The sequence below is a fragment of the Cyprinodon tularosa genome, unplaced genomic scaffold (assembly GCF_016077235.1).
Source record: "Cyprinodon tularosa strain WSP-4 unplaced genomic scaffold, ASM1607723v1 ctg286, whole genome shotgun sequence".
Taxonomy (NCBI): domain Eukaryota; kingdom Metazoa; phylum Chordata; class Actinopteri; order Cyprinodontiformes; family Cyprinodontidae; genus Cyprinodon; species Cyprinodon tularosa.
This window is the reverse complement of record NW_024038992.1, coordinates 725,545-740,806: the sequence shown is the minus strand read 5'-3', so window position 1 is coordinate 740,806 and position 15,262 is coordinate 725,545. Positions and strand designations below refer to the sequence as shown.

The 15,262-nt window shown below is 37.0% G+C and overlaps 1 protein-coding gene across 1 annotated transcript; it reads left to right on the top strand.

The window, feature by feature from the left end:
• The first annotated feature begins 6,616 nt into the window (after positions 1-6,616).
• Positions 6,617-10,332, top strand: LOC119787035 (retinol dehydrogenase 14-like). The gene is made up of 2 exons (XM_038290655.1): positions 6,617-6,909; positions 9,232-10,332. Exons 1-2 carry the CDS (start codon positions 6,670-6,672, stop codon positions 9,847-9,849), a joined length of 858 nt encoding a protein of 285 aa, XP_038146583.1. The 5' UTR covers positions 6,617-6,669; the 3' UTR covers positions 9,850-10,332.
• The last annotated feature ends 4,930 nt before the right edge of the window (positions 10,333-15,262 follow it).

Here is a 15,262-nt window from a genome sequence, read left to right as displayed (position 1 = left end):
AGAGTAACTCTCTTATAGTCTGACTGACTTAATTAGTTTTACTTTGTTTTCATCAAGACATCTGAGCTGCTTTCATGAGCTCCGATAGCTCAGTGAAAAATAGCTGATACCAGGCTGTTCTCTACATCCAGTCTGTTCCTCTGCTTGGTTTGGATGTGTGTCAAAGCTGAAGGTGAACTGAAGTATATAAGAAAAACATACTTTTTGGTTGATAAAAACTTCCCAGCCCTATTTTATTTTTTTGTCTAAGAAATAAAATATTGTCATGTACCCCTTGCAACTCAGTCACATCCAATATGGGTGCACGTAGCCCTGATTGGGAAACACTGCTTTAATGAATCAGGTCTTCTGAGTGAAAATCAACATATGTGCCTCAGTCTGAAAATACTGAAATTAAAATACAAGATTTTTGGAATAAAAGTGACACGCTAGAATAAACATATAATTATCTTGGTTACCACAAGGTTCTGTTTTATTCTTAATACATACAAGATCAATTACTGTTGGTATGCAGATGATACTCAGCTATGTTTATCCAAATAAGAAAACATCTCTGTTAAGATTTAGAGCATTTTTTTATATATTTGAAAGCCTGGATTATGTTTATTTTATGCTTTTAAATTTAAAAGAGAGAGAGAGAGAGTCATGTTTATACAAATACATCTGGAAAATAATCTGCTTTGTCAGGGATCTACTCTGACAGACATTAAATTGGCCTCCACACCTAACTTCAGAATCAAAATCCACTTTACTGGCCAAGTTTGTGTGTAAAACCAAGGAATTTGACTTTTATCTTTAGCCAGTACATATTTTTGAATTTCCAGAGAAATATCCTGCTGCACAGTGATCCAAAAAGCAACAAACTGGTAGATATCATTGTTATTTTTTTAAATGATTGTTGTAAATCTGTATGAGGAAGCACACAAAATCAAGATTTCGGATAATTGAAGATACTGCATGAAATATACAATGGTGAAATTTGTATTACTTATTTCCTCACAATGTTTTTCTTTATTTCACTTTTTTTATTATCATTACGCCATCACAGGTACAGAGCAACGAGTGCTTGAACTTCGAAACTAATTAAACTTAATCTTGGATCAAAGAACTGATTGTTTTCTATTTTCTATTATCATAGCAGAGCACTTTGCTCTTACATATAGATTAAAGATTTAACCATAAAGAGAAGTGGGGTTTTAACTTTACCTTATAGTAATCATTCTAGTTATAGTGGCTCTGATTTCTTTGTTAGTTTTTCTGTAATTTTCTTATCCTTTGCATCCATTGATGGAACACATGTTTGTTCTTAGTTGATCTTAGTTATGGCTCTGCTGAAGGTTTCATATTGCTTAAGAAAACTAATGCACCATGTTTGCCAAGGATGAGGAATTATTATTATTTCCAGTATCTTTTCAAGAAGTTTCAGTTGGTGGTAAAGAAAAATGACAGATCTTGTAACTTATAATAAAGATGGAAAAATTTCAATTTCACACATTTTTCTATCTGTGAAACCACCTGGAAGGGTTCAGTGCTGCTGCAGATGGACATACACAGGGAGCTTTCAGTTGTAAGTGTTGAACTCCACCGCTGAGATGGACCTGGCCCTGTTTCTTCACCTACACACTGAGCACCGGCCTCCATTTATCAAAACCTAGTCTTGGCCCAACCGAGTGACACGCTGGGACTGTGGCTGTCGTCCAGGCCATACATTATGTCAGTTAAAGCTGTTTTTTATTAGCTGGATGATAGATAGTTCTTTAATTGTTTAGTTATTTTTTCTGCTTGTGTGAAAACCACGGACTTGAACGTGGGAATGTGAGGACTCTCCTGTTGCTATGTTTGGTAAGACAAAAAGGTTTGATAGAGGGAACATTAGACCTGCTGTTGATGTGCTGGAAGTTGAAAAGCATTCTGCAAAAAAGCTTCATATGATGACAAAACTTGAAATTTAAAATTCATTTAAAATGTCATCTTCTGGCATGAAATCCTCCGTTACCATCATGACGATCTGCTCATTTGTCAAAAAAGGATAATAAACACTGTCTGCAGTCTTCTTCAGTTTAACATTAGAACAACCCAGTCTGAAAGCTCCAACATCATTTCAACTCTCCTTTTTCTTGCTGATTATAAAGGCAGAGTAACACAATGCCCTGACAGAGAGTTGCATCATATTTTTCTATGACAGAGAGGTTAATTGGATGAGAGTTTTAATCAGGGTTACATTCGTGATAAAGATTTCACAGAAACCTCTTTCCGTACAATTTAGTTTATTTATATAGCATCAACTACCAGTCATCTGCAGGTGCTTCGAAAAGATCTAGTAATTAGGTAACATTTTGCTGAAGTTAATGTGAGTAGATGAAGTGTAAAAAACAAAAAAAATTTATAAAAAAGATAAAGCCAAATAAAAGTCAGAAGTAAGGGAACCCTTGGCTAAGTCCTTCAGCCGGTCCTTGTAAACCACTTCCTATATTAACTACATTCTGCTTTGGTGTAACCTTCATCAAGAGAGACAATTAGCAGTATAGTAAGGGGCAGACATTGTGTCAGTCCAAACCCCTGTTTATGAGTTTGATCCTTCATTTTTAGGAGTTTAAACAAAGTGCCTAATGCAAGACTGAATGTTAGTTTAACTCATGTTTATGTACCTGATTACATTATGTCAACCTTCTATTAAACAAAACATCTCAGTCTGTCAGTCCTCTTTACTGTTTCTTTGTAGTTATGATTTAGCTTTTCTAAAGACCAGTTTCAACCTTTTTTTTCCCCCCGGTCATGGGCTCCACAGATCTTTATGCATCGGTCCCTATCTTGCTCTCATTTTGTCCAAGCTCAACAAATGGTTTGGAGGATAGTTTGAGACTTTTTGGTTTTATGGAGGAAAAAAATGAGAAAAAATAAATAAATAACAATAACTTTATGAAATATAACTCTCTTAGATCTTCACCTACAAATGCATATTGCACTGCATGTGATTTTTGCTTGTGATGACTGTGAAATCCTTCTTTGAGAAGGTTTACAACACCATGGCATTTGGTACATTGATAGTTGCAGCTTTAACCCATTGCTTTAAAAAGTAAACATGTTGGGTGTTGAGAGGGCAGGTGTGTTCTCAGTGAAAGCAAGACTGCACATGTTTTCTGTCTCCTATTAGGTGCCCTATCTGCAATCTTGCTGTCTCTGGGAACACACATGCCCTCTAAGCACCAAACATGTCCCCAGCATTAAAACTTTGAAGAAAATGTGAAAAAAGCACCGGGCAGTGTACAAATTCTGTTAATTTCCAGGATATAGCGGAACAATCTCTAACTTTACTAGAAATTAAAAGGGATGCACAAGAGAGTAGATGACTAATTCACTTCAAACTGCTGTGTTATTTAACCTGGTAGGAGTAATCCAGCACATCTGACAATAAAATTTATCAAAATACATGCAAAATAGACAATTCAAACAATAAGATACCAAGTAAAAAAAAAATACTAATGTTAGTGCCAGACTTTTTTATTATTCAAAATCCAAACTCAGCATTTTCCAATGGAATCTTAGTGGCGGCTTTTGATATAGTCGGCGTGGGCAGCCACCAACGCGGCTTCTTGTCTATAGTGTCATAAGATCCCCTATTCCCCAACTTCTACCTAATATTTCGTTTGACAAGGAGACATAGACGAAGGCCAAGCTTAACAGTATCAATTGTCTACATGGAAAACTCACTGAACCAGCTGATGAAGGGGGATAAAGAGGCTCATTTTATAAAGCCAAAACATAGATTTAGTCTTACCTTTACTGTTTAAGGTTACTGTATGATCTATGTAAGATAAAATATTTCCAAAAACGCCACGTAATCCATTATCCCAGCATTGTAGCTACGAATGTAGTAACTGGCTGTTTTGCTTTTCCTTTCTCTAATTGCATATGCACCACAGCTGATTTACGTAATTTGAATATCCTCCTTAGTTAAATAAAATGAAAAATTATTAAAAAAATGTAATTAAATTAATTAAAAAACATATAGTGTCTGTCTGTCTATCTATCTATCTATCTATCTATCTATCTGGACTTGAGCTTCACTATTTATATACAATTGTGATTAATATGGAAAATATCTATTCCTATACTACTCTTTTAACATCAGAGACTGTGCCTTTTAAACATTTTCCCTTTGCACTGTTGTTTTGCTCAGTTCGTTAAACTTTCCTCTGTTCGCTCATAAATATGTCCGTGTTCCCCTCATAGTTTGTCCAAGCATACGGCAGTTATTTTTCTCCATAGGCAGCTGTGCATCAGCTACTGTAGTGATGGGAAGCTGCAGAGCAGAGGTGCTTTCACTCTCAGCTGCTGGAACCAGGCTCATTTGTCTACTACAAGCTTGGTTTTTGCTCCAATGCTTTCCAGATGTTACAGATGTTATTACCACATTATTGCTGCTGGTAGAACCCCAACTGTGAAACCAACCACGACAGGCTCAGCCTCGGTACCAGCAGTGGAAGTGGAGAGGCTTGAATCCTTGTTTTACTTGGCAAAAGGCCACTGAGGTCTCTAAAGGTTTTCATTGATTTATTTAGGAAATCTGAGAATCTAGGGAGAAGAATATGAGGTTTTTTCAGTAGCATGCTAATGTGTCGAGGCTCTTATACTCAATGTATATGGACCCTCTTATGTAGGTTGTTCAAAATGACCTGAGGACAGACAGTAATCTTTACCCGAATACAATGATGTCCACATTTCTTTGTGAACATCAGCATGTCTTCAACATCTTCATCTCAGTTTATTTATAAGGTGCCAAATCATAACACAGGTCACCTCAGTGCCTTTTAAAATCTGTCAGTAAAATAATCAGTAATATGAGACACTAGAGACCGTCTGACCAGAGTCAGATTGACCCACACCCCTGTACAGCTTGTTAATGAAGTTATTGATGACATAGTAACAACTGAACAGTCTGATGACAGAATTCATGAGATCAAGTTAAATGTTCATGAAAAGCTAGTGAAAGCTGTACAAAGCTTTCGTTTGATATGTAATGTGGTTTGGTTGCTATTTGTAAAAGTTAAGCATAAATATTCAGCCACAGTGGAAAAAAAGTCTGATATTTATAATTAGTATAAGGATCGTAATATTGTAGTTCATAACCTTAAAGAACTGGATTTTCACATTAAGTCACTGAAATTCTGCAGTAAAATCTCAAGTCATATTTTTGGGGTTTGATTTCATATTTTCCTAAAGACTCTCTGCAATGTGACTTGCCCATTGAACTGGGTTGTTTATAAGATGAGTGAATAAAACCTTTACACTATGTGTAGTCTTTAGGCTCTCTGTGGGGAGTGGGTGGGTACAGCACGGACATACCACATTACTGGGACACAGGGTACAAAATATAACATAAATGAATGATGTTTCATTATTGAAATTTAAAGATATCACAATGGAAAAATTAGCTCTCTGCTTTTGACCCATCCCCTTTGGGGCTCGGTGGGCTGCCATTGTGCGGTGCCCAGGGTGCAGTTAAGTGTCTTGCTTTGGGACCCAGAGTGGAGGCTGTTGGGATTGAACTGGAACTTGAAACCTTCTTCACAGCATAAGTACACTGCTCTAAGCACGAGTCCAACACTCCCCCTGATGGTTCATCACAGCTGAAGCTTGTCCTTGTTGCAGCTCTGTTAGAGGAATCACATTAGAAACATTTGATTGTTGGAAACTGGGAGCAAAAAGCAAGACACAAGCAAATTACACAAAGTATCCATTAGCAAAAAGTAGTTTATTCAAGTATACTAAAAGTGCACTAATTTCATACTTAAAATCAGGCAGTGCACTTAGAGTTTACTTTTTTAAAACTATATTTCATATACTTAACAATAGTATAGTTAAGTGTACTTGACTATGCAATCGTTTACTTTATTGTTACTAAAGTATACTTTAAGTATACTTAAAGTATACTTTAGTAAACTTAAAAATGTCCCAATTTAGTTCGAAGAAGAATTACTTTAGTAATACTTCAAGTGCACTAAAAGTACTTTTTCGGGTATACTTTCTAAACTTATAGTTAAGTAGGTATTCTTAATGGAATTTACTTCAAGTATACTTCTTTTTGCAAAGGGATTGTTTACAACTCGGCATGAAAATGGATTAAAAAGTAAAATAAAACAGCAAACATTTCTGTATGTCAGCATCATAATGAAATGTTAGTGTAATTTAAAAAACACACTGCTCCAAGTACTAGACCAACCCTCTCCTAATCATTACTTCAGTTCAGCCTCTCTGTAAATCGTGGATATGGATTCACTTTCACCTGTGACTAGTATTATTATTAATATTATATTGCCTCTAAGTATAGTTGAATGATCAGAAGCTCTCATATTGGTTCAGATAATTTAATGGGGATTTAGTTGTTCCTTTGAATTAATAACAAAATTGTTAAAAAATAACAATGAAGTTTTTTCTTATAATTATACACAATGCATTTTTTTTATAGTAATGATAGTTTTCTTATTGTTAGCATACATTTCTTTATAAAATAATTAGAACTAATTTCTGAAATAGGCCACTTCCGACTTTTTAAGGCTCCATTGTCCCCCTTGGAATTCTGGGTAATGAAGTATTTCTATGTTGTTATTGTCACGTGACGCTAACAGTAGCCGCGACTCGGTAAACGTGCTACAGGCAGTAGCTACGATGCTGGGGAAGACTGTGATAGTGACCGGAGCGAACAGCGGCATCGGTAGAGCCACAGTGGCGGCGATTGTGAAGCTCCAGGGCCGGGTCATCATGGCATGTCGGGACCAGGCCAGAGCGGAGGAGGCTGCCCGGGACATCCTGCAGGAGACCGGAGCGGAAAGCAGGCAGCTGGTGGTTAAACAGCTGGACCTGGCCTCTCTGGAGTCTGTGCGCACCTTCTGCGAAGGCATTCTAAAGGTAACTGATAGGACTAAATGTAATATTTGAATATTTTTGATTTGTAAGGAAAGTCAATGTAATTTTTGTTTACCTGTTAACATAAAGGCCTAGTCAAGTTTGTCAAATGTTGTATAGCAGTTGTTCAAGTTGTGTTTCCAGTGTTATATTTCTGGAAAAACATTTTGTTTGGACATTTCAGATTCAACTGTTCAACTGGCTTTCATATTCATTTTAAGTTCAATGTTATCCACATTAATTACCCTAAAATAAGAAATTTAATTGAATGAATGTTGAATGAACTGTAACTATACAGTCATATGTTTACATTAATGTTTTTCATCACAATGTTGTTGTTTCTATCACTGCTGCTTATCTTATCAGGGCTGCACTTAAAAAAATGAAATAGTCTAGAGGACCCCCAAACTGATGGCGAGATGGAGCGGGGACCCCATGATTATATATATATTTATGAAATTGTGTTATATCAAACTGGTCCTATAGTTACTCTATTACAGATGGAGTAATGCGTATTTAAAGACATTTAAATTATTGAAAGAAATTGCAGGGGGGAATATATAAAAAAAAAAGGTCTAAACAACCAAAACGTTGCAGTACCTCTGTGGACCCCCTATTGAAGATCTCTGGTCTAGAGAGCTGTTCCCAACGATATATCTTTTTGTTTACACTTGTATATACAAAATGACAAAATAAAATCTGTCTAAGTCTAACCAGATGTGTTAAAAAGTCTATTGGAGTTTAAATAAAGATAAGTCAGGATAAGATGAGAGTTTTCCATATTTAGTGGCTTTGAATAACTTGATTTGAACTTTTAATAGTTTTAAAGGTACAAAGTAACCCTTTACAAGTTGGTTGAGGTCTTGTAGGTTGATGATTTTCCTAATTCTTCTCAAATTACATCTAAACTGTGAACTTTTTAATAAAATCTGGCAAGAAAATCCTGGCTTCCTATAGTTTAGGGGAAAAAATCTTTTTTCAGTCATCGCTTTATTACTGTATGGATATACATTGATAGAATAGTTGCTACCTTCCAAAATGAACAATTCCTTCTAGCTTTTCCTCTTTAAGTTCAACTAATCTAATTATTTGACTAACTATGGGGTACTCCAATGTATATTTAGCACCATTTTATTTATTTCTTTGTTTTAGCATGTCCAGCGATTACACATTTTTCCTTTTATTATTGGATTCAGTGCTTTGAAAATGCATCAATATCCCTTCAACTACTTCTCATGTCACATTTCAACCAATACCTTCAGAGTAATGTATAATGATTTAGTGCAGCTGCTCTTTGAAGGCTTGAGAGGCATGACGGGTTTGTTATAAAACGTTAGTGAACAGAAAAAGTCTATAAAAAGATTAAAATAAACCATGGTGCCCTTGCATGGCCTGTCTGTGTGAAAACACAGGGAAGGAAAGTATGACTCTGAGAAAACGGCCTCAAGCCCCATAGTAACTGTTGGGGAGCTACGCACAGCCAGAAGCCAGGTGGAAAATCTTATAGCACTTTGCTAAAACTGCTTGTATCAAATACTTGGTGTTGTTAATATTTCATGACCATTAGCTCAGGCTCTGCATCCTATTCATATATTAGGCCAGCAAAGTGGACTATATATTTAATTAAACTTAATTCAGAAAAACTTTACTGCCCTCTAAGGGAAATTAGATGTTGTCATAGCTCTTGTTTTTTTTTTAAATGCCTTTGATGCCCCTACACCGAAAATCAATTTTAACACTGAGGCTGGTTACATATAGTCCTGCCCTGTACAGTGTAAATTTTACACTGATCACGTCAGAATTTTAGAGTTAATTTTACTCCACTTAGTGTTGATTTTTGTTAAACTAAGTTAATAATTGTCAGATTAATTCTTATTTTACTCTATAACTAATATCAACTCCAACTAGAGTAGAATTAATATATGTAACCTGGCTCAGTGTTGAAATTGACTATTTAAGTGTTACATTAACGACGCTCATTTTACTGACCAAGATACTAAAGCTCATAATAAATATTGGTGACAGTTTAATAAAGAGAAGAAAAAAAGAATAAATGACATGTTGGTTCATATTTTACAAAAAAAAATTTTTTTGTAGTATTTCAGAATCCCATGTAGAATGCCATATCTGGGAGGAAATAAACACTGTACTGCAGTCTGAACACAACATGGCGGTGGCTGTATCATGCTTTGTTAATGATGTTTATTAGAGATGGAGAAGCTGAGAAGCGCTAAAAGGAATTTAGAATCCATTAATATTGGAGGTGTGGTTCACTTTCCAGCAGTAGTACGACACTAACTGATGCACTCCTGCACTCTTCAACAGGAGGAGCCTCGGTTAGATGTGCTGATCAACAACGCCGGAGTCTACCAGTGTCCTTACACCAGGACAGAAGACGGCTTTGAGATGCAGTTTGGAGTCAACCACCTGGGTCACTTCCTGCTCACCCACCTGCTTCTTGACCTCCTGAAGCGGTCTGCGCCCAGCCGCATTGTGGTTGTCTCCTCCAAGCTCTACAAGCACGGTGAAATTAACTTTGAAGACCTGAACAGTGAACAGTTCTATGACAAGGCCTTTGCTTACAGTCGAAGCAAACTAGCCAACCTGCTGTTCACCTGTGAGCTGGCTCGCCGCCTGGAGGGCAGCGGCGTGACGGTGAATGCTCTGACTCCAGGCATTGTGAGGACTAACCTGGGACGGCACGTCCACATTCCGCTGTTAGCGAAGCCGCTTTTTAACCTGCTCTCCTGGGGCCTGTTTAAAAGCCCGGAGGAGGGAGCTCAGACTTCAGTATATTTGGCCTCCAGCCCAGATGTTGACAGTGTGCAGGGAAAGTGTTTTGCAGATTGTAAGCCTCAGGAACTTCTGGAGAAAGCCACAAATCAGGAAGTGGCATCTAAACTGTGGGACATCAGTGAAGTCTTGGTGGGCATTACTGTCTGAACAATGCAAGTTTTTCACAGCAGGGAAATACCTAAAACTGAGAAATATACAATAACTTGGTTAAATTACGCTAACATTTCATTATGATGCTGCAATACAGACATGTTTTTTTTTTTTTTTTTTCCATTTTCTTGCCGAGTTGTTAACAATACCTTGTTTAAATTGCTAGCATCTTGCTTTTTGCTCCCAGTTTCCAACAATCAAATGTTTCTAATGTGATCCCTTTAACAGAGCTGCAACAAGGACAGGCTTCAGCTGTGATGAACCATTAGGGGGAGGGTTGGAGGTTAGAGCAGTGCGCTTGTGCTCTAAGAAGGTTTCAAGCACCAGAGCCTCCACTCTGGGTCCCTGAGCAACCTTAACCCCACAATGCTCCCCGGGCGCTGCACAGTGGCAGCCCACTGCTCCCCAAAGGGATGGTTCAAATGCCAAGAGTGAATTTCTCCATTGTGGGTACTTCTGTGGTACTTGTGACAGTGTAATGACAATAAAAAAAACAATTTAAGACTTAATAAAAAGTGATTTAAAACATTTCCCCCAAGACGTTGTATTTAAGTTTTTGCAAATGAATACCATACATTGATTAGAAAACCATAAAAACAAAGTGCAACCCCTTTTAATACTGTCAGTTTTCTTGTAGTCTGAACAGTAAAATATTCTGTTTTTTTACAAGGCCTTAAAATAGACTATAGTCAACCTGAAAACAGACTGCAGATTCCAAAATGGAAGTCTTACAAAAACTTATCAGGTTTTGTGCCTACAAAATAAGCCCTGACCAATATGCCTCCACTATTGTACTAATATGCTGTATTTAGTTTTCTCTAAACATCGAGCAGCACTTTGTAGTCGAACTCCACCAGTATCATCACTTACAGAAGAGGTGATTCATACAGGTAGAGCTTCACAACCTAGATCGCACAGCTAACATTTAGATTTTTACTGAAGCCTTTAAATATAAATCCAGCAAATTTTGTTGTGCTCGTTTTTCATGATCCTTTCAATGTACACAAATAGACGACCCCTCTTGAAAATTGTTCACATATCTGTGTTCGTAAGAAAGTTATTTCCATCTACCTCAACGTGCTGATTACTACAGGTGGGCACAAACTTCTTTATCTTTACACCTCCCTTCTTCCTTTAATCCTTTGCTCCGGCATCACAAATAGAACCCATTCGTATCAATGCAGTAATTTCCACCATCTACCTGGCACTGTGGCATGACAGACCTGTTGTCACTCAGAAATATGACTCCTACATCCCAAATAAGTTTAATCTTATTATTTCTCTGAGCATTTTATGGCTAACCGTGAGGTTAAGCTCCTGAGATGTCCATTACTGGGAGGATTAACATCTTTGTTCAAAGTTTTAGACTTCTAATCAATATTTTTCTTTTCAGTAGATACATTCTTTGGAAATGGCCTTACCACATTAATCACCAGTAAGTGTTGCTTGTCATTTTTTTTTAGAAACAGATTGTGTTTATAAACCTGTGTGTTCCAGAGTGGCAAACTGCTGGTTGGTTAATTAATCCATGTGATCAGAAGCACCTGGTTTCTTCTTTTCCTCTTAACTCCTATGCAGCAGGACTGGACTAGCTAGTGTTTTTCATGCAGGTGCATGTAACAGATTAATTCTCTTTTACTTGCTTCATTAACAGCCTCCCTAATTTCTACTCACCCCTGGAGGCTTCCTTGGGTTTCGCCTGTGGAGGGTCACGTATCAGATATCGCTTTCCGCTCCAAAAAAGTTGGTTAGACTTCAGTCAGCCATACTGGTTGCTCCAAAAACCAGTCATTAGCTGGGAATGTTTGCTCTCCTATTCACCCGAAAACGGCACTTTTCTTTTCTATCAAATGGTAGCGAGACCTCCAGGATTCATGACTTTCCCACCTGTGTTGTTCATTAGGACATTTTCCGGATCATTTATGGTAGGCTGAAAAACAAAGTAGAAACACAAAGGCAGTCACTTTATCAACTCAATCGCACACACAATGCTCCTGGGCCACTTTTTTCAGCAGCTCCAGCCTATTTGTTTTACAAATTACTCTAATTAGTATAATTACAAAATCTGATGTTCTTAATGGGCACTGTAATATTGATAGGACCTTGAATGCTACTTTAGATCGGAGTATTTCAGCCAGGCTCCTTATCCAACCCATAATGGATCAATTAAAGGGGTGTTATATCTATTTGTTGCCGAGCTTCTGTTGGAAGGCCTGCTCATTAATTCATTCACAGAGTTATAGGGAAAACATTTTTTTTTTTTACATCTTTTAGATTTTGGCAAACATAGCTTGAGTCAATTTTTTAAAAGTATTTTTTACCCCCTTAGCGTTCTCTGCTATTATTTGGTGTATTTCATGTGGCAAATGCGGTCAGGGATCCGATCTGATCATTCTGTTGGACGGAACTGGAAGGTATGAAACAATTATTTTAGTTGTGTCTGCCTCAGTTTTTGGAGTTTAAGTTTAGTGGATTTAGCAGTTTCTTTGCAGTATAAGTCCAGTTTGTGAAAAGGAGAGATCTCTGGATTTACTACCCCATCTACTTTCCAACACTTACAGTACCTATGATCAGGTGACAAGGATTGTGATATGAAGAAAGCTTTACTGAAAACAAAAGAGAAAAAAGCTCCTCTGGAGGATGGCCAGGATGTCAGATAAGTTAAGAACCAACTTCCCCACAAGTAAAACTAATGCTCTGCGGAGTCAAGAGAAGGCAGATGAGGTGGTTCATCTGAACAAAATGGCTTGTGAATTCCTACCTTTACCAATTTTCCTAACTTTGTCTCATCAGAAGGAGACCTGGAAGAAGCTCAGAACTTAAGGGAGGCACTATCCACACAGCTCTGATCATCCATGGTGCTCTGATTGAATATGCAACTTTCAGAGCGGCAATTGACAGGCAAACAACCAAGCTGTGGTAGAGCAAATATGAATAAAGACACATAAGAGTATACATTTTTTACATCTCCAAATTGATGATCTTTAAAAGGGCAGTTTAACTGTGGTTAGAACCCGCTTGATTTTGCTGCCATGCAACTGCAACAGGATGATGAAATATATATATATCTATACTTATTTTTTTTTGGTGACTACAGTATTTTCTAAGCTTTTAAATCTCCTAAGAATGCTCTGAATGTGTTACTATAGATATTCAATTTACTTAAACTTTGGTAAGTAAAAATAAAAACAGCATAAAATCAATATAAATAAAGATATTTATTATGTAAATTAGCAATATTGGGCATAACTGATTGCTAGATTACAGTAAAGTGCATACAATTTGGTGATTGGGAGGTGAAATAAGGATTAGTGGAACACACACAGTAAGTATTTAAGGATTTATTAATTATTTTTGGGACTAGCTATCACTGCTTTAAACACATAAGTATTTAATAATAGGAATCTAGCTTCAGAAGTCAAAGTCACTTTTCTGTTGGTTATAGTCCACCCAGATTATGAGCTAAAGAATTTTCTCCATGGATTTACGTGCAAACAATCTCATTTTCTTTTGGGTGCCTGCTCAACACACCTGTTGAAGTCACAAAGACTTCACTCAACACAATCAAGGCACCGCCACATGCTCAAGATGTTGGTCAGTTGAGAGGATTCCTAAGCAGCAGCTGCTTATAAATACTGTAAAAGGTTTACTCCCCGCTCTCTTTCTGGGTTTATATCTATTGTATTTGATTATTGATACATAGATAAATAACTCCTGTGCAGTTGAAAATATGCCATAGAGGATTATTGTTTTATATCAATATGTCAGGATTGAGTCTTTAGAGGTTATGCAGGCCTCAGGTGAGTAGTTGTGTTTATGATGTTAGGAGTTTTATGTTTCTGCAGGTATGTTTCTTTGAAACATAAAATACTCCTCCATCCTTGTCAGCACAAGGATGGAGGTCATCCAGAGACGAAAATGGTCATCCAGAGACGAAATAGTTTAAATGTGGTCGTTCTTATGTTCCATTTTGGTGCTGCTCTACATCTTCATGATGTAAGTTTCACCATGTCTGGATCTGGACATATTACACCTAGAAGGCTTCAGACTTTTTGGACACTGAGACTAAGACTCATCAGGACTGACAGTCCTTTTCTGAATAGGTTTCTCCAGCTTCTGCTTCACCTGACTGCATGAGATTTACAATAGACATGGGGGTTTGAGTGTTTCTTTGTCCAGGCTTCCATCAGTATGATCCCCCTAAACCTCAAGCCTTCACGTAATGATTTGAAGCCCTAATAGGTCTTGATTCTGACATTTTCAGGAACAGCACGCCAAGTTTTTTATTTTATTTTTTTTATCAACTTCTTTCATCTTCTTTCCTAACGCCAGCTGGACTATGACCAACCCTGCAGCAAATGGGAGGAAAACAACCTGGGTGTTTAGTTTGGCTCTTCATTTCACCAAAATGAACTTTTCAACTTTCCCCCTGAGTTTAAAATATCTTTTTAAATGATGTGCCCAGCTTTGTTTTCCTAGCACCTCTAAAATTAGCTTCATCACTCCCTAACAATTGATGTGAACATTTGTTTTTCTTTTCTTTTTGCATGACGCCATATTTCATTTTACAGCTGACAGACAATCAGGCAACATATATCAGGTTGAAGACCAAAGTCAGATTCCATCATCTGAAAAACTACAGAAAATTAATGATATTCATTTTTCGGCTTGCTGCTGGAAAATCTGAAACCTATATGCCTCATGAAATACTTCAGATACAAAAACCTTGAAAGCTGTAACATATTTCATAAGGATATGATGTACCAATGTGGGGGGAAGCCGCAAGTCACCTCATGAATAATTAGACACTTAAAATGTTCAACTTTATTTTACATGGCAAGGGGAATAAGAACAAAATGACCAATGTGCTGAAACTAAACTTGGAAATTTATATTAATTTATCCCATCTCTAAACACGGACTCTGGGTCCATTACAGTAAAATGTGGGAAAGAATTGTTGAAGCTTAGTTTAGAAAGAAAATGACCACTGAAACAATCACATTTAGAATAAAGATGGATAACTATAGATTTTAGATTTGAAAATGTCAATGGAGAAGTTTAAAAAAAGGTCAGTGATGACTCTGTTTTTATGAATCTACCAAGACCATAAAATTCAGCCTCTTCAGATTTTATCAGCCCATTAAATGATCACATCCGAAACGGTACAATATTTGTAGAGATGGATTTAATTTGCAGAGATGGGCTTTGAACCACTTTTTATCAGGATGCAATTCTAACTTCTATTTTTTATTTTTTATTTTTTAAGAAAATGAATGCAAGATTTTTGATTTTTTTTTGCAGAATATCTAAATACAAGTATAGGGATTGTGCCTCCTTTTGCATGGATTACTTAATCCCTAGAGGCAATCAGCAACTCCAGCTGGCTTTGACAAAAGCCATTAGCCTGTCT

What these genes read in the sequence shown, in the direction of transcription:
- LOC119787035 (XM_038290655.1), top strand. Translation starts at nt 6,670, where the DNA reads ATGCTGGGGAAGACTGTGATAGTGACCGGAGCGAACAGCGGCATCGGT. An exon ending in TCTGCGAAGGCATTCTAAAG is followed by an intron (nt 6,910 to 9,231) that starts GTAACTGATAGG and finishes ACTCTTCAACAG; the next exon opens with GAGGAGCCTCGGTTAGATGT.